Source organism: Polistes dominula, unplaced genomic scaffold (assembly GCF_049000335.1).
Source record: "Polistes dominula isolate Pdom_NZ unplaced genomic scaffold, Pdom_raw_medaka contig_12, whole genome shotgun sequence".
Classification (NCBI taxonomy): Eukaryota; Metazoa; Arthropoda; class Insecta; order Hymenoptera; family Vespidae; genus Polistes; species Polistes dominula.
Window position 1 is genome coordinate 1,800,542 of NW_028301116.1, and position 24,561 is coordinate 1,825,102.

General features: G+C 26.8%; 2 protein-coding genes across 2 annotated transcripts; one reads left to right on the forward strand and one right to left on the reverse strand.

Moving 5' to 3' along the window:
- The first annotated feature begins 23 nt into the window (after positions 1–23).
- Positions 24–4,476, forward strand: LOC107070701 (FIGNL1-interacting regulator of recombination and mitosis). Its single transcript, XM_089176915.1, has 13 exons — positions 24–321; positions 549–650; positions 730–876; positions 953–1,173; positions 1,254–1,411; positions 1,515–1,708; positions 1,790–1,935; positions 2,033–2,144; positions 2,225–2,390; positions 2,501–2,732; positions 2,805–3,132; positions 3,218–3,409; positions 3,499–4,476. The coding sequence occupies exons 2-13, from the start codon at positions 555–557 to the stop codon at positions 4,102–4,104; spliced, it is 2,598 nt and encodes an 865-aa protein (XP_089033041.1). The 5' UTR covers positions 24–321; positions 549–554; the 3' UTR covers positions 4,105–4,476.
- Positions 4,255–23,861, reverse strand: apolpp (retinoid- and fatty-acid binding glycoprotein apolipophorin). The gene is made up of 26 exons (XM_015329169.2): positions 23,612–23,861; positions 18,761–18,787; positions 18,150–18,334; positions 17,826–18,008; positions 12,611–17,188; positions 11,969–12,466; positions 11,282–11,468; positions 10,980–11,196; positions 9,910–10,202; positions 9,631–9,825; positions 9,314–9,540; positions 8,719–9,211; positions 8,452–8,636; positions 8,158–8,378; positions 7,501–8,074; positions 7,184–7,428; positions 6,855–7,098; positions 6,505–6,741; positions 6,290–6,423; positions 6,046–6,206; positions 5,736–5,919; positions 5,501–5,639; positions 5,227–5,415; positions 4,898–5,143; positions 4,602–4,808; positions 4,255–4,487 (listed from the first exon to the last, which is right to left on the reverse strand). The coding sequence occupies exons 1-26, from the start codon at positions 23,688–23,690 to the stop codon at positions 4,458–4,460; spliced, it is 10,158 nt and encodes a 3,385-aa protein (XP_015184655.2). The 5' UTR covers positions 23,691–23,861; the 3' UTR covers positions 4,255–4,457.
- Positions 23,862–24,561: the final 700 nt, after the last annotated feature.

Sequence of the window (24,561 nt, forward strand, 5' to 3'; positions counted from 1 at the left end):
AGAATTACTCTATTAAATTTTATTTTGTATGTATATATTATAAATAGATTTTTATAAGTAAAATATACTCAAATAAATAAAAAATTTATTTTTTTTTTATTAAAAATATATGTCGATAATACAGTTGGGGAGGGGGTAGTAATTTCAAAAAGATTGGTGTCAATACTTAGCTGCCCTCTAGTTTCTAAACTTTGTATCATATTCTTTAAACCCTGATGCCATCTAGTACAACTATAAAATAACACGATGGACGTTAAGAATTGTTTGTATTGAATTCACTGTGTGAAGTAATTTCAAATTTAAAGTGTTGGTTAACAAACTGTAAGTTATTTTTATATTATTTATTAAAAACATATTTAATATTGTTTAATATTATCTATTAATACGTATATCGTTTAATATAATTATGTATAAAGTATGTAGAGGTTATGTCAATGTTTATATGTCAAATTATTACAATGTATATTTTACGAGTTATTTTGAAACGTCACGTATTTTTATAAATGTATTCTATTGATTGTTTTAAGAATAATTTATTAATTATTTAGAAAAATATGTCTGCTAAAGAATCAAATGAAGATCAATTAAATAATTCTATATTTACAACTACAAGAAATATGGAATTGGAATTTCTTAAATCACAATTAAAAATATCCTTTTAAAATTAAAATAATAGAATGTTTTTTTTTTTAAATAAGTATATACTTTCCTTAATTTATTTATTTATACGCTGCCTCATTGAGTTCAAATCCAACAATAAAAATAGAAGAATGGTTGCAATTGTTTGAGAAATGTTTGTCTATGTGCAAACAAGAGTTGTACGATGAAAATATTTTTAGTCAAATTTTACCAACGGTTCATTCTCTTCTATGTCAAGTAATTTTTTATTTGCATAAATTATATTGTAATTTAGCTTTTTGTAATAATAAAATAAGACATTTATACTTAACAGGTTTTCAAAATAATTAATATATTTTTAACAAGTACTACAGAATCAAACATTTTGAGTAATATAAAAGACAAATTATTTGATAGTAGTAATATATTGAATTTTTATAAAAAATCAATGGAATATTCATTTAGTTGTGGAAAAGTTTCCATTGAATATGTTAAATCGTTGTCTGAAACGTTACTTTCTTCTATAAATTTAATTTTTGAACATTGTCAGTCAAGGTAATTTATTAATACAGTAATATATTGTTTAATTTAATTAATATGATTAATTTTATATTATATTGCGAATTATTTTTCAGTTCAAATATTTATGGAAATTTGTTTAAAGATTTATCCACTGATTTAAAAAATCTTTTTCAAAAAACAAATGAAATTTTGAGTATATTTTTGACTGTATTAGATGATGTTATTATTTTTGACGTTAACGTAGAATCTGATATGACGTCATTAATAAACGGTATATAATTTTATATTATTATTTTTTTAAAGTTACAAATAATTGAACTTATTGTTAACATTATATTTTTTGACTAATTATTTTGTATTATCTTCTAATACAGTAATAACATTACTTGGTGCTGTTGCTGCAAATTTACAAAGTTTAGACATGAAATCTTTCGTTAAAGTAACAATGATTTTTGGTAAATTAAATATGACTTATATCTCTGATATTAAAAAAACATCTCCAGAAAAAATACTTATGTCATTTCAACAAATAACAGAGAAAACCAATCTTTTATATTCCACAGTTTTGGTAGTAATATTATCCTTTAAAAAATCTTTATTTTTTAAATTTAATTATAAAAATTTATTGATATATTTATTTTATAATTAGGATCCAAATAGTAACACGAAAGAATGGATATTAAGAAGTGCTTGTTTAATTGTAAACGTCATTATTAGATTGACATCAGCTTACAATGAATATTTAAATGATGATTTTCTCTTTACGTTGACTGAACTTTTATTGAAATTATATAGGTATATTAATTATTTAAATTTTTTCTCTCTCTTATATTATTCAAAAAAAAATATATCTCGTTAAAATAAAAAATAAATGTATGTTCGTTTGACCCAGGTGTATCGCTTTTTTAACAAAAAATATAACAAATGATACGCTGAAAAATGATATTTCATCAACAACAACGAATCTTCTTAATGCTCTATTGAAAACTAACAACTTTGATCAAGTTTGTTCAATTTTTTAAATTATTATCATTTAATGATAAATGAATTAATTTTTTTTTTAATTTATTAAACTATTTTATAGATTTATTTTCAATATGGAAGAAAAAAGGATGGTGATAAATTAGGTTTTCATTTATTAACACTTGCAATTTTGGAAACAATTAATAAAATTCCATATGATAAACATTGTATTTGGATGTTAGGAACACAATCGGTATTCGATATTGTTTTCACAAATTTTAATTATTGTAAGTGATTATTTTCTTTGTTTTCTTTGTTTTTTTTTTTTTTTTTTTTTAATAAGTCAATAATAATTCAGAATCGTTTGTTTTATAATTATTCATTTTTTTTTACGAAGTACAAGAAGAACTTTATACAGAAGAATTGCAATTCACGAGTAATTACAGTATCAATAAAAAACCATGTTCTAATGATCTTTATACAATAACTTTGATATCGATTAGTAAATTCATTGTTTCTATACCTTCCCAAAATTTCCATGTTGTTGAAAAAATATTATTAAAACATCTTTTGAGCGGATACTTTTGGAATTCTTTACTGAGTTCTGATGTTTGGTATCTCATAGGACGGTGAGCTATAATCATTTGGATATTTATTAAATATTTGCGTAGTTTGGAAAATATGATGATTTGTTTTTTTAGGTACAGTTCATCTGATTTATGTAGTTCTCACGTAAAATATTTAATGCGCACATATGCTGTTTTGATCGAACGTAACAATACTTTTGAAGTTTGTATTTTAAAAAATTTGATTAGCAGATTGTATAATTTACTACAAGAAAATGTAAAGCATTCTGTAGTAATCGAATTAGACGATATAGATACGTGTTTGTGGACACATTTTTCACAATTGTTACCTAATCAAACACGTATGGTAATAAGTAAACGTTTAGCTTTTAGAATTAATAATATTCAAGATTTAGTTAATAATTTTTTCGAAGAACCTAGTGAAAAACACTGGTATCAATTGGTAATAATAACTTGAATATTTTAATGATATATTATTTGATATTATTTATAAATTAGTACTATTATTTATATTATTTTGATCGTAGATGAAATTAATACCAGCAACAAATAAATTTAGTTCTACAATGGATACAAAAATGTTTAACGTTGTGTCCAAATTATGGGAATTTATTACAAATATCATCGAAGAATGCGAGTATAGATATTTATTTATATTATCTGATTTTTCCATGAGTATACTTGATGGTACTAAATACGAATTTTTTAATAAAGATTCGGTGTGTATATTTTTGTTATTTTTATATTTGAAAAAACAAGACTAAATTTCGATCTGTACGATTGGTTTATTTTTGTTTTTTTTTTACAGATCATTAATGCTATAAGTAATTTATCTTTGCACGCATTACCTCATGCTAAAATAAAAATAGCATATTATTTAGAAGATTTAATTGCAACATTTAAGAAGTACGAACCTAATAATGTGATTAACGGAGTTGTAAAGATACATTCCAGATTGTTGGAGGATGAAAACCCGTGGGTGTATCAAGAAAATCTCGAATGTTTCGATCGTTTTTCAAGTACATGTCTTAGCGAAGGACTTGTGGTAAAAATTGCGGATACCATTTCTGGAAAATCAAAAATTTGCGATTCCGTACCTGCATATCTGTCGCGCATGCAATATTACAAATTGCAAGATGTTCGAGATATTAAAGTTTATTTATTGTGTTTAATTAAATATTTCCTTAATGGAAGTACGAGGCATATTTGTATGAATTTCCAAGATTCCAAAAGAGATGTAAAGATACCAAGGATAGAAACAGAAACAATCAAATGTAATATTACATCTCAAGAACTGAATGAACGTGTAAATTCGATATGCGAGGAATTAAGAAATATTTTAAAAAGGAAGACTGATATCAATGAAGTTTCTTTGCGAAATTTGCGAACTGTTCTTACAAGACTTACAGAGTGAATCAAATGATGAAAAAACAAGTATTTTTCTCGTTTTAGAAGCTGAGCATAGTGAACATACTGTTGAACAGTATTAAAGCAATAGATTTCATAATCATTTCATTTTGTTCTCTTGTTACAGAAGGCTTTCTTAAAAGAAATAATGATACACTTGTTTAACAATTATAATATCGAATTTATTATGTTATAATGGTGTTTTAATGGTGCTTTGTCATTTTATATAAAATAGGTGTGAATCTTAAATGACACAATCTTATATATTACTAAATACATTAGTAACGGCTTAATAAGCAAATACATTACATTTTGATTAATTAATAATAATAATAGTCTCTACTATTATACGAGACAGATCTATCCCTTAACTCCACCCTTGGTGTGCCTCTGTAACAAGATAAATGAACATATAAATTATTCATTATATTAATAGTTTCATAAATTTTTGTATAAATTTGTATCATTGTAATATTTCTTTACTTTTATTAAAATTTTACATACCGTCAGAGGTTCCTTCTCTCTCTTGTTTACAACTTTGCAACGTGGACGAGCAAATGCTCCGTAAGATAGTTTGCACACGCAATCCTCTTCGATTTCAGTGTCCACAAGACCACTGGTAATTCTTCGAGCAACTACTTGAACGAACTGTTTTCTTTGATTTGGTTTAGCTTCCAAGAAATTGTTCGAATTAAATGCTGCTCCACCGGACTAATTATAACAAATGAGTTTTCATAAATTTATCATCAGAAATTGTAACAATATCAAATAAAAAAAAGAAATGTAAAACTTGTACTCACGGATGCAGCAAAGTCTGCACAAACATCGTTTGTTGATAAAACAAGGTTATTTCTAAGATCATTACTTCCTTCCATAGGTTTCTTTTTACTATCAGAGAAAGTATAAGCACTGTCATAATCATAACCAACGATATTCTTCTGTGGTTTTCCAGAAATAAGAATATCATTTAGGAATGACACGTGGTAATATTCTAATCCCAGATCACGATACACTTTTTGTCCAAGAAGTAAACGCAATTGCTGTAACTGTTAAGATTTTTTTTTTTTTAATTACATATAATTCAATATAATATAATTAAGAATGAATAATAGAATGAAAATAGACTTACTGAAATAAGTAGAGGACTCTTTTCACATGGACTGGTTATGACACCAACAACAGCTTTAACTGCTTCCGGTCTAAATTGATAATTTATTGCTTGTTCATAAGCTTCAGTTAATTTGAAAGTACCAAATTCAACGTCATATCTTTGCTCGAGATATTTGAATTTTTTAGTTAAATCTCCTTTTATAGCTTCCTAAAATTAATGAATACAAAGACAAATATGAGTGAGTAGTAGTTCAATAAAATTCATTCATGTTAAATAAGTTTAATTAACTTACTGGTAATGATATGATTGGGTTTTCTCCTTCGAATTTAATGTTCTTTACTTCACCTACGATGTTTGTGTTGCCGTCAGTTGTATAATGACGTGGCCAGTTCAAGTGTTCACCAAAACCAACGAGACCAATATGAACGTCACTATAAATTTATTTCATTTATTATTATTGTTTCCGTTTCTTTTTTTTTAATTTAAACTTGTAATTACATTTAAAGTGTATGATATTTAATACATACGTTAAGCCATGATGTTTCAATTCTTCTCTTAATTCACTCATAAGTGGTACGATCATATCCTTGAAAACTTTTTCATTTTGTACTGTCTCTTCTACTACGAAAATAATATCGGCTTCTTTCTTTGGTAACTTGACACTGAATTTTTCACCAACGGTCAATGAATTTGCGCCAACTTTACAGCTTACTGAAATAATAATAATTTGATTTATATTTTACGTTAATTAGTGTTTTGTAATTAATATAATAATAAATATTTTTATATAGAATTATTTTTAATTCTAGAAAAGTATAATAAAGAATTAAAAAATACCGCAATCAGTAGGCATGCTTATGCCAAAGACATTGTGCTCGTAACAGGCTACATAATATGCCATTGCAATCGAACATTTTCCTTCCTTAGAAGTACCAGCATTTACGATTTGATCGCAAGCATCCCGATAGATTTTCGGGTTAACTATTTTAAAGCAGGAGCTAAAACATTTAAATAAATATTTCAATAAAAATATATAAACATTTTTTGATTTTAATAAAAGAAATGAAACAATATATTATACCTTAATGGTGAAGTAGGTTTGGTGAAATATTCAGCACAAGCTGCAGTTGGTGCACCAGGTTTAACTGCAGTAACTGCTGGACAATCTCCTTTTAATTTGTAAGCATTTCCAAACTCACTCTCGTCTTGAGTAATCTAGAAATGTTACGGAATTTGAATGTGTATGTGTTATATATAATAATATTAAAAATAAAATGAATAATATGACAAAAGTACCTTTCCAGATGGCAAAGTAAAATCGTCATATGGTTCATTATTGCCATCACCAAGAAGTCCACGTAATTTGCCAAGGTAAAAGCCAGAAACTCGTATTGTACAAATCATAGGTGCTTTTCCATTACATATTACCCTTACACCGTAATCAGATTTTACATTAACTAATGGTTTGGTCAAGAAAGCATGTAAATTCTTTGTATTAGCAGGATAATCCGCGGGTTTGTTGTTTACCAAGATCTGTCAAATGTATATTTTTTTTTTTTAATATTGTTTTGTAAATAATGTAATAAATGATCAATAGATACATGTATGTATTTTATAAAACAATCATAAATATGTGAATTACTTACGTTTCCATTGCTTTTTAGGGTGATACTTTCTTTGGGTTCAGTAATAGTTACACTGACTAAAACTCCATTTTGGAAGTTTCCGATAACTGAGAAATTACCATCTTGCATGTCTTGTGCTAGAATATAATTGCATGTTCCAGGTAATGTCAAATGATTTCCATCGAATGTAAAGATGTGTCCTCCATCAATGACAGTTCCTGTTTTACTGAATGGCGGTACGATGTCATTTACATGCAAAGTAGGCCTGTACGAATATCATCATAAAAAATATATGTTACCTTATATAATTGGACAATGTCAAAATTATGAAACATCAATCTTGAACATACCTGTAGGTGTAGTAAACATCAAGAGGTGTTGGTAATTCACCGTTTCGCAAAACATTTAAGACTGAAATTTTCAATGAGGCAATACCAGGTAATTTACTTAAAAGACCCAAATTGATTGGTACATTAGTGTCGAAAATGTTTTTAACATTATAATAGAATGTTGGTGTTTCTATTAGATCTATTAAAGATTTAAGTACAGCAATGCCTTGTGTATAAATTTTATTCAAGTGTTGAGCATTGTCAGGCTGTAAAATCAAAAGAAAATAATGTTGTTTGTTTGTAAATATATGCAAAAATCAAATGATAATAATATTTACCTTTTGTCGTTTGATAATCATCATTACATAGTCGCATATTGAACTGAAGACATTTTTTAATTCTTCCGTTGGTAATCCTGCTTTTATCATGTTGCAAAACTCTTCAATAGAGTTTATTATTTGTTGCGGTACTTCGAAGTTTTTCACTTGATTATATTTCTCTTTTGCAATTTCATAAACAGGTAAAGCTTTAGCTTGATTGATGAGCAAAGTTGCAAATTCATTAAGATCCTTTTTGAGTTGTTCAGCTGCTTTAAATAATACTTTAGCAACACCTTGGAAAACTTCTGTTGCCATAACGATCAATTCTTTGATTTCCTTTTGGTGATCATTAATGACATTTAAAACAGTTTTTATATAAGCCGTGGCCACTTTAGCAGTTGCATCTAATACTTCAACGACTGCGTTGAAAATTTTCTTATAAGATTCTTTTATTTGTGGATAAGTTGCTTCCATTGCTTCAGTCAATTTAGAAATAACTATGTTGTATTGTTTAGAGAGTTCGTTAAATTGTTCAATAAATTTTTTAACAATTTCATTGGCAGCATTTATAAATGATCCAAAACGTTTGTTTCTATTTTTTTTAATCAAATACATTAGACAATGATATTATTTAAGCAACATTTAAAAAATATTAATCACACATGATTTACTTACATATTTGCTTGAATCTCTTGAATAGTTTGATCAGCATTGAGTTCGTTTTTAAATTTATTCAATTCACCAGAATAATAATCCAAAAGTGGTTTCAAATTTGGTTGAGCTTTTTTGGTATGTTCTAAAAGATCCTTCATTTCTGTTACAATTTCTTTACCTGTATCAGCTGTAACTGTTTTCACTTGTTGCGCTGTATCAACAATGACCTTTCTAATGTAATCCTATGTAAAAATAAAAACAAAATATAATAATTGCATAGATATATAACGTGTAAAAATATATTTATATATTAACCGCTATGTATTCAATATTATCTTTCTCATATCCAAAATCGGGTCTCAAAAATTTGTTTTCATCAAGGTGTACTAAAACGTGGAACAAATTTTTCTTTTCACCATTTTTATAGAAATTCGAATGAACTTCCGCAAGTTCTCCTAATACAACACGACCATTAGCAGTCAATTTGTCGTTAGGGTTGCCTGTAAAAATATGATTGTTTATACATTATATTTCTTTTTTTTTTTTAATGTTGATTATTAAAGTACTGAAATCGTAATTTACCCTTTTCGTAATTTACAAATTTGAAGTTGTTTAAATCGTTAATTTCAATGCTACCAATGTAATGCTTTTTGTCAAGGACCTTCGTTTCCATATCCATTTTTTGTAAATTTTTCGAATATTCCATTTTAACATCAGATCTAATGATCTCTCTACTGGGAAGAGTTATCAATAGATGTGCTTCATTTTCATTAGCAGAGAATAATTGTATGGTACTTCTTGGTTTTTGATTTATATCGGTGTACGATAATATAGAACCAGCTCCTATTTCATTCATTGACAAAACCAAATGTGTTTTATGTTCGATCTTCAGTTGTTGACCTTTGCTAATTACTTCAATTAATCCAGTTACATTATAGCCTTTTTCAATTGGTAATCGTACTATTTTAGCAATTAAATTAACTTTTTGCGATTTTTTTGCGAATACATCAATGTCGACACTAGCATCCAATAGATTTTGATCGTTGCTATGTAATTTACCTTTTATCAACATGTCCTATATATAAAAAGAATATGAAATATATTTAATATATTATCTAAGTATTGTGTGTGTGTGTTTTTTTTAACATATTAATTTATTATAATATAATAATTGTACCTTTGTCTGTGATGGATAGGTAAGTTTGGCTTCACCATTGATGGATAAACTAGATTTGTCAGCGTTAACATCACCGTTAATTGATAAACTTGTTTTTTCTGATGGACTATTCTTTCTATCTAAGAACGATGAAAGTACAAATTTGTAAGATCCAGTTGGTTTATTTTTCGGAAGATCCAATGTTGCAATAAGTGCCAGCTCACGAGTTGGTAAAGTTAAAATAGCAGCTGTAATTAAAAAAGGTTTGAATTTTTTACAAATGCAACTGATGTAAATATTGTATTTTAACAATGTTATAAAACCAAATATATTCTTACCAGCTTCCTTTGGATGAACATAAAGTTGATAAGTGTATTGTGATTTATCTTTAGTCGAATGCATGTATAAACTAGCTGTATGATCAAACATATCATTCAAATATTGAGTGTTAATTTGTAATCCAAATTCGGCAGGTATATTGAACTTTCTCAAATCGAATTCCACCGTTTGTTGTTGTTTCAGATAAGTTTTTTCTAGAAAAAAAAATTAATCATTTAATTATACAATGTTGTTTAAACATCAAATTATCGAATCTAACGATTCAAAACTAAACTCACTGTCTGTATCCAAAGTTGATTGAAGTTTGAAGTGTGCACAGTCCTTATTTTGTTCACAATAACTATTGAATACATGTAATTCTTTATTTGTTAGCTTAATTTCACCAACTATTGCTGATGGTCCGAAATTAGCATTAAGAACCATAGCCACGCCAGTTTCACCATCATGATCATGTGTCAATTGTTGATGAGTATATTTAAATGATGAGCTTCTAACATTGTCACCGATTTTCAAGCTACCGTTACCTTCTACAATTAGTTTGCCTCCTTCTTCACGTTTTTTGTAATTTGTACTGCGAAAATATAAAAATCTCAGTACACATCTGTAAAAGCATGTTCTTGTATAGGGTGTATCCGGACAAGTGGTTGATACAAACCGAGTGATTAAAAATATGAAAATAAATCATGGAAAAAAAGAGTAACATTATTTTAGTTTGAAGCTTCGTTTTCCAAAACAAAATTATTTATCAAAATTATTTAGAATAAAAGTACATTAAATTATCCTTCAAAACAATAAAACATTGTTTTTGTTTACTTATGTTTTCTTATTCTTTGCTTAATGAGATTATTATTCAAATGTTGCTTGCGAAATGTGTTTTTTGTCAAATTAACCCTTTGAGAATTTTAATATAAATATATTAAATATATAAATATTTCTATTTATATATTATTATTTAAAATTTATATATTTATTTATTTTATGTTTAGTTTGTCTTTGGTTGTCGAACTGTGAGAACAACCCAATACAATTTGATTATTATAAATAAAAATTTGTAAATCATCTCAACCAGATAAAAGGGTGATACAGAGGGACAAACCAAAGAGGTTCATTGGGTACATTCTTTTTTTTATAATTAATCTAATAATAATAAAATTAATTATTAAATTACAAATTTTCAAACACAATTTTCTTTTCCTAAATTAAATACCTCGGACATAAAAATGTTACTTCTTTATTATAATTTACAGTTAACACGTAAAGAATCACCTTCTGCATGGTTGTATTACCTGTTCGGATACACCTTATATTATTTTGATTATAAATAATAATAAGCAATGTTAATAAATACCTTCCAGTTACCAAATTTTTGCCATCACTGGTTACAGTGATGATAATCCTTTTCCCAGCTTTAGCAGTAGGTTTGTTAGCTATCTCAGCATGAATTTTACGTTCTTTTAATTTATCACTGTCCAGGTTGATATTAATTAAGAAATTATCAATACTTTCTAAGTTGACTCGTGCATCAGCCATAACAAATCCTACCGGTGTTTCAATCTTCCATTCACCTAAAGATCATAAAGAATTAAACAATGAAAATATCTTCATTCATTTTATTTTCAATCAAAAATTTGAATAGGTAAGTCAAATCACCTGTGTAATCGCTGTCACCGAGTTTCTGGAATTTGGATAATAATTCTGTCACGCCGCTTGGACATGTGAAGGTAATGTGAATCAATGGTGCAGTTCTAAGTTCTTGAATTTCAGTATTCAATGTATATTTTGAATCATCCAATTGCAAGGTGGCTTCAGTTTGTCTATTATTCTTTTCTGGTTTTGCCTAGAAATATTAATTTAATGAGATTATTATTCTAATGTTGCTTGCGAAATGTGTTTTTTGTCAAATGAACTCTTTAATATATTTAATATAAATATATTAAATATATTAAATATATAAATATTTCTATTTATATATTATTATTTAAAATTTATATATTTATTTATATAATTATAATTTATATAACCCTTTGGGAATTTAAGATAAATATATAAATATATATATAAGATAAATATATAAAATATGTAAATATTTCTATTTTGTAAAATTTATATATTTATTTATATTTTTTAATTGAAAGTTTATTGCAAAAATATATTTATATCATCAATATAAATATATTTCAAATAAAATATATTACTTTAACATTAATAATCCATATAGCAACAAATTCAATTTGTTATATAAATATGCATAAAAATCTTTAAATAATTCATTACTCCAAGGGTTTAATTAAATCCACCTCGATATTATTATAAATGAAATTTGTTCAAGGACATTACCTGATGGCTAAGTTGGAAATCGATATTTTTTAATTTGTCTAGAGTCGTCGTAGCTTTGGCCTTGAGTTCGATCATTGATAAATCGTAAGCACAAGCGTCATTAATTGTCAAAGTTCCACCCTTGTCACCATAATTCAATTTCATCGATAAAGAACCTTTCTGTATATTTTCTGATTCTGCGTTATTGAATGTATTTTCAATAGTTAATGTTGGATATTGAAGAACAGTCAAACTAATCTTTCCACCACCTTCATTGTTTTTACTATTACCCTTGTATTTCATTTGACTTTCCATCTTAATATTTTTATCATTGTTATAAGTAATATCGTAATTATTTGAATACTCAACAAGATTATTTTCTCCAAGATTTAATAACAAACTTTCAGATAAGTGTAATTTGAGATTTTGCAGTTTTTCAAATGGCAGTTTAACTTCACCTTTAAGGTCGTATTTGTAAGGTGTGTTTACATTGTTACCAACATGGTAATTAACATTAGCCTGTAAATTACTATATATATATATATATATATATATATATATATATATATATATATATATAATGTTTAGATAATTTTTTTAACTTTGTATTTAATTTTAAATGTAAAAAATAAGATTATAATATATTACAATTAATTAACTTACCGTAAGATCGAATACATTTCCAAGAGATGATTTGACATCAAACGCTCCACCGCCATTTTTATTGCAATCGCTTTTTATTCCAAAAGCAAATGGTTTATGCAGATACGATCCCGAATGTTTCAAATCAAGTTCTACGGTTTTTTTCGAATCATCTTCGAGATGATTAAGGGCTATATCGGATACCAAATCACGTCCTTCAAAACCAACGTAATTCGAATGTAATTTCCACATGAAAGTCATTTTATCCACGTTGAAATCTTTCAGATCTATAATATACTTCATTTTTTGTGACTTGTCACCTTTTTTAACGTAATCTGTAACTTCAGATTCCACATTGATATCATATTTGTTATCTTTATTGGCGGATACTCGTTTTCCAGACAAAACAATATGTCGTCCATTTGGTAAAGTGGTATCTGCATTGATCGTTAATTCACCATTATGTATTGTTCCTTTCAAATTACCTTTTACATTTAATTCTAATTTATACGTAAGAATTTCCAAGATATTTTTAGTGTCAACCGATGTCTCAGTTATGTCAGAAACCGATGATAATTTAATCCGTTTATTTGGATCTTTGTCTGCATCGTACAACAATTCAACGTTTCCTACATGTTTTGTACCGGATACGGTTAAATCACCAAGAGCTTTGATCTTACGATTGTATTTAGGAACATCGATCGTAATTTGTCCATTTCCTTTGCCATTATTATAATTATATTGTCCAACGACGATCAAATAATTCTTTACGTTCAAATTCAATTTTCCATTGGGATTTACACCAACGTGATTTTTCAAATAGAAGTCTAAATATTTGTTTCCAGCAATTGCAATGATTGCATGAGAATTAAAATCCTCCGGTTTAGCGTCAAGTGCCATATCAATTGTAACAACTTTACCATTTAGATTGACATCACCGTTCAATTGTAAAATAACAAGATTTCTATTTATTTCGTGTGTTATTTCACCATTGGCTTCATATTTACCACCTGGTGATAATTCGATAGAATTCTGGTACTTGCTTTTTTTATTGGTCTCAATGATCGTACGTTTTGATTTCAATTCGATTTTATTTTGCATAAGTTCAACTTCTAATTCAAAATCGTAATCGCCTGATTTAACCATATCGGTTTTTAATGACAATTCTGTACCCAATTTTAATTTTTCATATTTTATATCGAGTTCACCTTCTAATATTTTGTTAGTTACTTTTCCTTCCAATTCTAAAAGTCCATTTACAGCGGGATACGCCAGTTTAGTCGATCCGGATAATAGAAAATCATTTGCAATGAGATTGTAATCTAAATGTTGTTCCAAAGTAAAACGATTGGTTTGAGAATTTGGATCAGCACCGTGAATGAAAACAAATTTATGATCAAGTTTCTTTGGTTGTCTATTGTATTCCCATTTTGCATTGAATCCAATATTTGGATCTTTCGATGGTACAGCTGATAATTCTACCACGTAATTTCTCTCACCTAATCTAGCACTGTCCAATTTTAAAGCTAAATTCTCATCACCGTAACCAAGTTTTACGTCAAATGTAGCCTTGTTAGTTGTGGAAATAGCAAATCCATCGAGTGAAACAATCTTTTTGTTACCACCAATAACGACTACTTTATCAAACGTGTACTTTTTACCATCTTCATAGTTGTCAACACTTACAGCACCATCGATTTTGTATAATTGACCGCCGTTTCCACCCTTAACCGCCAACTTCGTAGATGATAATTTTTCGATATGTTCCGGTACTTTGTATTCTAATATAGGCTTGTATTTGTTGCCATTTGAAATGATTCCAACACGGAAGAAATAATCGTTAACATCGTGTTGAGCTTGAATCGATAATGTTTTTTCTTCGGGTTTATTTTTGAGGACAACTAAAGCTGAAGCCTTTTTGATAGGTGAATAGAGATCTACCTTGAAATATTTTTCCGGTTCTAGACTACCTTCTACCAACAAAGAAAGACGTCTGCTCACTTTACTGTTGGGTGTATCGAACAAAATTTCCAATGCACGTGCATTAGGTACCTTTGTGTTGTAATAAAGTTTAAAATAATAATTTTTAACATCATCGCTTTTAATGTTAATGGAAAATTTAGTTGGTCCACTTAACGGGAAGAATGGTTTAGTTTTAATCGATTCAAGATCGTTGTATGGGAGCTGAATACTTCCACATACGGTCAAACCCAAAATAGTTGATAATTGTTCGAAACAATCTTCATATTCTTTGCCTTTGTCAAATTCAAGGGATTTCAGATTTTCACCCTTTGGTCCAGACGTAAATAATACATCGCTAGATACGGATATTAGCTGTTGGTTCTTCTTAGGGACACCAAAGCTAACCTCAAACCCAGTACCGTCGATCACTTTGATGGACACGTCAGAAGCTGTATCGGTAACTAGGGTAGCAGCAATAACCACACCAGAATTTCTGTCTAATGCCTCGAGCATCATGCTACCGGTGATTCTGATTGATGCACTTGGTTCCAGAGAAATTCTTACAGCCGCGTTATCTGGGTCATGCAAAATAGTTGCCATATCTAATTTTCCTTTAGCTTTCATGTTAACAACACTTGTTCCTGTTACACCCAATGACAATGGTATACCTAAACCAGTTGGATAGATCAGTTCAGCGTCTAAGAACTGAAGATGATTTTGGAAGTTATAATCGAAGTCTTTAACAAGATCAAATCCTGTTTCGAAATTTTCAAAAATCTTGTCGATTAAATTCTTCGTTGTCAATGTTTGTGGATTGTCCTGATAACTCAAGTATGCGAGTTCTACGCCAAATAATTTCACGGACAAGTCAACGTTAAGATCTTCATCTACTTCGGTATTACGTAATTGTACATTTTTTGCAAATTTGTCTAATTCTCCTTGTTTAACTTCACGCTTATTACGTTTCAATTTTTCAAAACGTTGATAGACGTATTTTTTTATTTCGTCAACCTCTTCAACAGTTTCCTTGGCTGTCTTCAAATCGAGGGATTCTTCGCTGAATTCACCTTTAGGTCCAAAGTAATGTTCTATAATTCTGTCAAGATTTTCTACGCGCGTATCGAGTTCGAGGAAATTGAAGGATTGTCCAAATACTTCAGCGGTTAGATTCAAACTAGTTGAACGTGGTATATAACTATTTTGACTGTAAATTACGTTACTTTCAGCTGAGGAACCGATACCTAACGCGTCCATATTATAAGATACTTCATTGTTGAAAGAGAATTTACGAAAATCTTCTGGGAATTTGATGCGTGGTTTGATATGACCCAATAATTTTTTAGCAGCTTCCTTGTTAGGATCAGTCGATGCTCTTAAATTACGAAGATGACTGGTTATGAATGATCCAACTTGATTGACCGTTTCCTTGTTTAATATTTCTTCTATTTTGGTAGCAACCTGTGGACATGCGCAATTGACCAAAGCTAAATATATCTTTATTCTAATCTCACTGTCTTCATCATGATCACTCAATACATTCATAACTTGACTCTTCCATTTCATTGAGCAAGTATTTGACAATGCTTCAATAGCTGCAACACGTACACGATTACGCACTTGTTTGTCAGCAACGATGTTTGATAATTTTTGTAAGGTAGCATCATCCATGTATTTTGAATTTCCTAGTGCCTTTAAGTTAGAAATTATTTGATTCTCTTGAGCTCTATTTTTGGTCCTACCATTTCCTACTTTCTCACGAATCTTGTGTATAGCGTCTTTTACTACAGAAACATTTTCACATGAATGTTCTTGACAATATTTGCCAATCGTATGTCCAATACCAAGATAACCAATTCGTGGTAAATTGGGTTGATTCAAAAGTGACGTTACAGCTGTTATTGCTGGAAGATTGACGTGTCTTATCAACGGGAGACTGGTATAGAAGACAAAGTTTTGCACATTAGTTAATTGATGAGTTTTTACAAGTTCCACGGCCACTTCTGCTGCCTCCCCACTACCGGTACGGAATAATGCATCCAACAATATTTTCTTATCGGTAACTTTGTTAAAGCCTGCACCACCAGCATTAACCTTTTGATATACCGTAAGTATGTCCTTCTTGTTGCTCACACGAAGTACTTTGACAAGTTTGGCAAATTTCTCGGCTGCCTTTTCACTAACAACTTCACCCTTTTCCTCCGATACGGCTTTCAAAGCATTGCTAATTGCATCTACTGACGATTTAACTACCGGATGTGGTGCTTCGAAAATTATTGACTTAGGAATGGATACTGGTGCTGATGGATTGTCACCTTTCTCTCCTTTAAATGTTAAAGTTGTCTCAACTACAGTTTTTGCTCCAGCATTACCGTTACTAAATGGTTGGAATTTGTACGTTTCTGTGGACGATGCTTTGTTTAAGATACCCTGTTTAAAACGTTGTTCAATTTTTTGTTGAGATGCTAACAATGGCGTTGATTTGATGCCAGCCGATTTGTCGAATACTGACGTTATCAATCCTTGTCTAATATTTTCGCGATATGAACATTGCGAAAGATCTTTGTGTTTTTGTACGAGCAATGAATCACCTTCTCTTTGGAAAGTGAAGTCAGTGGGACAACTGCCAAATATATCGGTCTAAATGGAAAATAATAAATAACGAATAAATTAGAACGTAGAATTTGAAAATAAATGTTGGGTGATATTTGGAAATTTTTTTAATTGGTTAGGGATTTTACAAATTTGCTTTGTTTTTTCAATATGGCCGCGAATTGAAAGCCTAACCTTAAACGTGTTTATTTAATTTCGTTATAATTTTAAAATTAATTTACTGATTAGTTTTGAAAATCAATTATCCAATATTTTTATGTTAATTTCTAGGTATATATATAGGTATAATTTTTACGATTTATTATTTTTTCTTTAACTCTACGCATACATGCATACATCTAATAGGACCCTACCTATCCCTTTTTTTAATTCGATTAATCAAACGTTGTTATTATATTATATGGTCATTTAGTAGGATGAATTATTATCAAAATGTAATGCAATTCACGATCATCAAAATAAATTAAATAAGTTAATAATTTATATCTATGTCCTATCCATGTGCTGCAATACATGCACCATAATAATGATCAGTAATTTTGTTTTATCTTTGAATTAACGAGTCTCGTTAAATCGAATTATTAAGGTTTGTTAAAAGGAACATTTTTCTTATTAAAATATTTGTAAATAAAATGATAAATAATTTGTTAAATATGTACGTTACCTCATGATGAACACTTGAACCGGATTCAAGTTGAATAGCTGATTGGAACAAAGATACTACGGCTCTCTTGATGTTCAATGATGTTTGTGAATCATCTGGTTCAGCACAAATATCAGAATCAATGTGACCATGATGGTAATTGAACTGAATGGCGTGCTTTTGAAGATCTGGCAAAGATGCTGCCTGAAATTATATATTTTAACACTTTTTTAATTTTCATTTCTCATTTCAAAATGTGAGTATAAAAACGAATAATAATTTATGATTGTAAAATTTGTTGTTTAAATATTATTTTATAGTATTAAAATTTTAAAAGATTCTTACAGCATCATTCAAAAGAACGTCTTTAAGTTTTAATTGTAAAACACAATCAGGTTTAGCAGTAACTTCAACGATGGCTTTCAAATTGAGAGAACTGTCGCCTTTTGCATCGGTGACAGATGTTACAGATGTTCCTTCAAGACGATATATATAGGTATGTCCTTCTTGATATGCTTTTGGATATTGTCCTATAATTATTTATTAATAATAATTATTAATAATACGTTTTTTATGTATTCCAGATGGGTAATATTAAAGGGGACCGGAAAGTAATGTCATTTGTTTTTTAACATTAATCTCTTCACGACTTTTGGTCACATATGTGGAAGTTTCATTTTTTATAATTATAGTTAATGTTAATAATAAATTTAACAAAAATTTGATAACTTTAATTCCAATGTACAGTTAGAGAAAAAGAAAAAAACGTTAAATCATTTTTGTCCCGCCAAAAAATCTCCTCGAAGAGGTTAATTCAAACATGGCTGTTGAAGTACACAAGATTAGAGCTGATAATTGTATAAACAAAATATGTTGACATTTATATTAATGACACTACTTTTCTGGTCTTAACTTTTAAATATATTAAAAAAAGTATAATTTTAATATAAACTCACCACCGTGACAACCGAGATTGCATTTTTCTGAAACAAATGAAATTTTGATGCCATTTTAATATCATTCAGTTAGATTTATATCATAAAAAGAATATTAAAATATTTATTATAATATATAATATACAAATAGTATAAAAAAAACCTATAATATAATTTAAAAAAAAAATAAATAAATAAAATAAAAACGTAGTGGGTTTGTTTTGTTTGTTTACGATTGAAATCATGTGGAAATGTTTATGTTGATAGAGAGAGGGTCATTGTACTAATTTTAAATTGCATAGGAGAAACACTAGCGTAGTAAACTGATGACACACATATATATATAGATAGGAGTCATAAATTTACTTCTCAACGAGTTGTAAAGGGGAATTGTTTCCCGTTACTTTCTCAGCTTTAAAAGTCAACGTTGTTTTTTTTCTTATTTTCCTTTTGTTTTCCATTATCCGACCATATGTGCGAATTGATAATTTTATTTTAATTGTTTTATAGGATCGGGGGGTGATCATTGAAAGATCTTACCAACTGTTCAATACACAGTAGAATAAGAATTTTCTCGTTCATTGGTTAAGATAAATAGCAAAGTTTATTGATTAAAAATAAAAGAAGAAAAAAACAAAGAAAGCAAGAAATGAAAATTTATAAACAATCAATATCGATTCACCTCTTTGATTTTTTTTTTTGTTTTTATATGCATGTGAATATTCCGCATAATAATTTATTTTTATTTTTTTTCTGCGATAAACTTAAGGACAACTTTGATAAAATACAAATATACGCGTGATTTGTTGTTTCATTAAAGAAATGGTTGATGGAAACGTAATGGTTGATAAGGTTCGTTTGTTTTAAACATAAAATTATGTTTCTTTTGAAAATAAGATAGTAAAGTGAGATATTTTACAAATGTTTTAATAAATAATATATTATATTATATTCTATAAGAATTTTATATTTTTATATTATATTATAATATTAATAAAATATATATTAACATTTAATAATTATTAAGATAATTATTTATATGTAATATATTATATTATATTCTATAGGAATTTTATATTTTTATATTATATTATAATATTAATAAAATATATATTAATGTTTAATAATTATTATATTAATTATTGAAATAATTATTTATATATATAATGTATCATATTTTATATTCTAGAAGAATTTTTTTGTTTCTTTTTTCTTTCCAACTTCCCCCTCATTTAAAATTAATTTAAAAATTTGATTAAAGTTATTTTCGTGTATTATAAATAGAACGAGATAGAAACAAGATTTTTTAAATTCTTTTTTAAATAATTAACGATTGCTATGCAAAGAAAAAAGATCGTTATTTCTTTATAAATTTCTCATATGGTAATGTAAGATTTAAAAATTGCTTTCTTTTATGATTAGGTGATAATCGCTGTTGACTTATACCGCGACCCTAAAGTGATATGTCAATTGTATCTTCTTTATCCATATCACTTCGTTTACGAACTCATGTCTTCTGTAAACAACATATCTAGGAGATATAGTTATTTATTTTCTGTAAATCATATCTAGGAGAACAAGTTATTTATTTGCGAAAAAATTCTTTTCTGTTTTTTCATTTTTTATAATAAAAAAGATCATAATAAATTTTTATAAAATGATATAACTCGTCGTATATATATATATATATATATATATCATTTAATGTTAACATTAAATAATAAGTGTTGATGAATATTAAAAAAGAAAAAATGATAATATTATTTGTAAAATCTTCAATCAAGTTTTAGAAAATTTGTTATTTAATTTTTATCGTATAAATCTAATAGACAAATAAAAAACAAAAAAACAAAAAGAAACAAAATCATAACCGTGACGCATCCGTGGTGTATATATACTTCCTTAAAGCTTTTCATCATTTTATTCGAAGAAAAAATAATATTTTTTCGTATTTAACGAAGAAAAAATTTCTGACGTCTGCGAATGATTACAATTAAAAATACTTCACGATAAACTTGAACTATGATCATAACTCTTTCTCTTTTTTTTCTTTTTATTCTTTACACATACATGTATATATATATATTTTTAAATATATATATTTATATATATTTTTTTTTTTTTTTTCATTTCTGGAAACGTTGTTGTGTTAATTTTACAATCAAAGACAAAATTATAATGTAAACATTATTAAATATATTTTCTTTTTTGCTTTTGGTATCATCTCGTGATAATATATCGTATCATTTGTCAGGATATAATGAAGTATTTGATAAAAAAAAGAAAAATAGAAAAAAAAATAATGTTATCTCTTGATTTGGGTTTGACAGAGAGAAAGAGAAGAAAAATAGTTGGTTAAAACTCTGAATTCAAATTTCTTTATGCATATTAATAATTATAATAATAATATTCAATAATATACATAATATTACATAAAATATTACATATAATATTCAATAATATATATATATATTATTTTTGTTATATTATTTATATTATATATATTATATTTGATATTTAATTATATATATTATACTTATTATATTTTTGTTATATTATTATTATATAATAATTATATAATAATTATATATAATTTATAATATTAATTACATATTATAATATATAATAATAATTATATAATATTACTATTATATAAAATTATAGAATTACTATTATTAATATATATATATATATATATTTAATTTTTTATTTTTAATTATATAATTATAACTTTATATACTAAATGTAACACTATATATTAATATGAGAATCCAAATACATCATATAGTTGAGAAACCATAACAGGGTAATAACATATACATTATATATATCTAAACATTATATATTATATGCAAAATTATATATTAATATGAGAATTCAAATATATCATATAGTTGAAAAACCATAACGGGGTTACACATCTCTACTAAGTAATAAAAAGACTATTGGGAATTGACGATGGTAGGATGATAGCAGGGACATTAGATCAATTTACCAAACGTCCGGTCCAACCCTAGGGTCGTGTAATCACTTGAACGTTACAGACATCGTACTATGCAGTGATATACTTTACCAACATGCATTTATATATATATATATTTAATTTACTATTACTCCTTTAATTACTCCATAAAAATTACGTCCCGAAATTCATTTTATACAAAATTCATTTTATTCAATTCGTACCTTATTTATAAGGTATAATTTTTTTTCAAGGGTTTTTCAAAGTTCCTTTTCTTCATTTTTTAACATTTAATTTTTTACAATTAAAATCGAAATGTAATATATTTCATGTTTTCTGCGAATTATGATTTAACGTTTAATAAATTTATCAATGAATGATATTTGATTTATTTCGAATGATTTCGTCATAATGAGATGAGATATTAATTATGTTCTTCATTTTGTTTTTTTTTTTAGCTTCCCCCTCTGTCTACTTTTCCTTTCTCTTCTCTTCTTTTCTCTTCTCTACACTCTCGCCCCTTTATTAATTTAAGATATTATTCGTGATATTAGTATCGTTTAACTTTATCATCTCAATTTTGTTTAGATTATAATTTTACATTTCAACATCTTCGTGCTAAACTAATCTTTAACCTTAATATAAGAAGTGTAACCTTTTTATGATTCATCATAATTTTTCTGAACAGTATTCATTGATAATCTTTACAGTGAATTGATTTTTTTTCAAAATTCATTAAGAATATTTTTTTTTTATTATAATATATTTAATAATATTTTTTAATTAAACTTTAATATTAATTAAAATGAATATCGTTTAAAAATTTTGGACATTCTTTTTTTTATTTCGTATATTCTAGAAAAATGATTTAATTATAATAAAATTATATAAAAAAATATTTTTATGTTAATATTAAACATTTCCACGTGGTATCAAAAATGCATTTATCTTAGGGTGAATATTTATATTAGTATTGAATATATTTTAATAATATAAAAGAAATAAAATGTGCATATTAATTATTGTATTATATTATTTCAAGCATATATAGTAATGTTTATAGTTTTTCATAGGAATATTCTAGTATTACTTTTTGATAGAGTATATTATATATTTTAATGTGAATGCATTTAAAAGATCGAAATATTAATTACACGAATTTTGTAAAAAAAAAAAAAAAAAAAAAAATATCTTTGAGAAAGATATTGTTATAAATAATATATTAGGTAGGTTATCAAAAGTTCGTACGTTTATTGTATTATAAATTTGTTTATAAACTGTACAAAATATATATTTTTTTTAAATATATAATTTAATATATATAATTTATATTTATATTAATAATATAAAAAAAATACCACGCACGAATTTTTGGTTCTCCCTAATATATAAAATATAATATAATATATTATATATATACATAAATATAATTTATTTAATTTATCATATTACAATATAATAAATATAAAATAATATATTTAATATTATAATATTATATATATATATATATATTTATATAATTTAGAATAATAATATAATATATATTTATATAATATAATATAATAATATAATATATATTTATATAATTTAATATAGTAATATAATATATATTTATAGAATTTAAAATAATGTATATAATATATTAGTATAATATATATATTTATATAATTTAATAAAATATATATAATATATATATTAAAAAAATATATATAATCAAAAAATGTAATAAAACTCGTTAGAAAAATATAAGATTAACGTAATGCATTCACAAAAATAAAAATAACATCGACAAATATCAAATTAATAAATTAAACGAATCCAAGCTACTTTAAATTCATAATTTTCTATAGAAAAAAAATTATATATATACATATATATTATATTATTATAATATTGATTAATAAACTTACTAGCAGATGCCGAACTAAGGGATAATAGGACAAAACCAAAGATTAATATGGCCCTTAAGAGCCGTGGTGGATGTCCCATGATGTTTCCGCAGCCGATTTTTTGATTTATTCTCTCGTTTTCTGAACTTTTCCGTAAGTCCAGCACTTGAATAATTGTGTGAGATGAAAAATAGATGATTTTAAGAGAGAACGTGTGTAACACGTAGAGAGAAAGAGAAGTGGCCGCGAGATCACACAATAAAAGCTTCGGTAATTTTGTTCGTGCGTGCTTTTATGCTCTCGTACCTTCTATCAAACCAATACCTCCCCCGTCTTTCCGCCCTCTCAGCTACTTCCCCCTACCCCTTTCCTTAACCCACCCACTGTCCCCCCACCTTACTTCTCGGGGGCAAAGCGAGTTAACACGTCTAACCTTCGTACGTACCCTCTATTTCATTTACTCGCTCGACGAATAAGATAACGATGACGAATAAGAACAACGGGGGGAACCAACCAAGAAGAGGGGGTTGGTGGGGGTAATCAGGAAAGAGTTGCTCAGACACGATGAATAAATATAGTGGGGTAAGAGGAACTCGTGGGGAGGATATTATTCAAGAAAATTAAAAAATTTCATTTATTTACACAGAAATTGTTCTAGTGTAATATTATAGTTTGAGTCATTAAAATGGATACATATTTTATCATATTAATTCAAGATCAAAGATTTTTTTTAAACAATTTTTTTAACGATTAAATTATTATTTTTTATCTTTGTTATTATTTTTCTTCGAAATGTACTATTTTGTTACTTTTTACGTGCTATCAAAACATAGAAAATATAAATAGTTTAGTTATAGGTATAATATTGTATACTATAGACTTTTTATATTTAATTATTTATTAGTATACATTATTATTATAATAATTTATTTTTAATATAAATTTTTTTATTATTTAAAATAAATTTAATT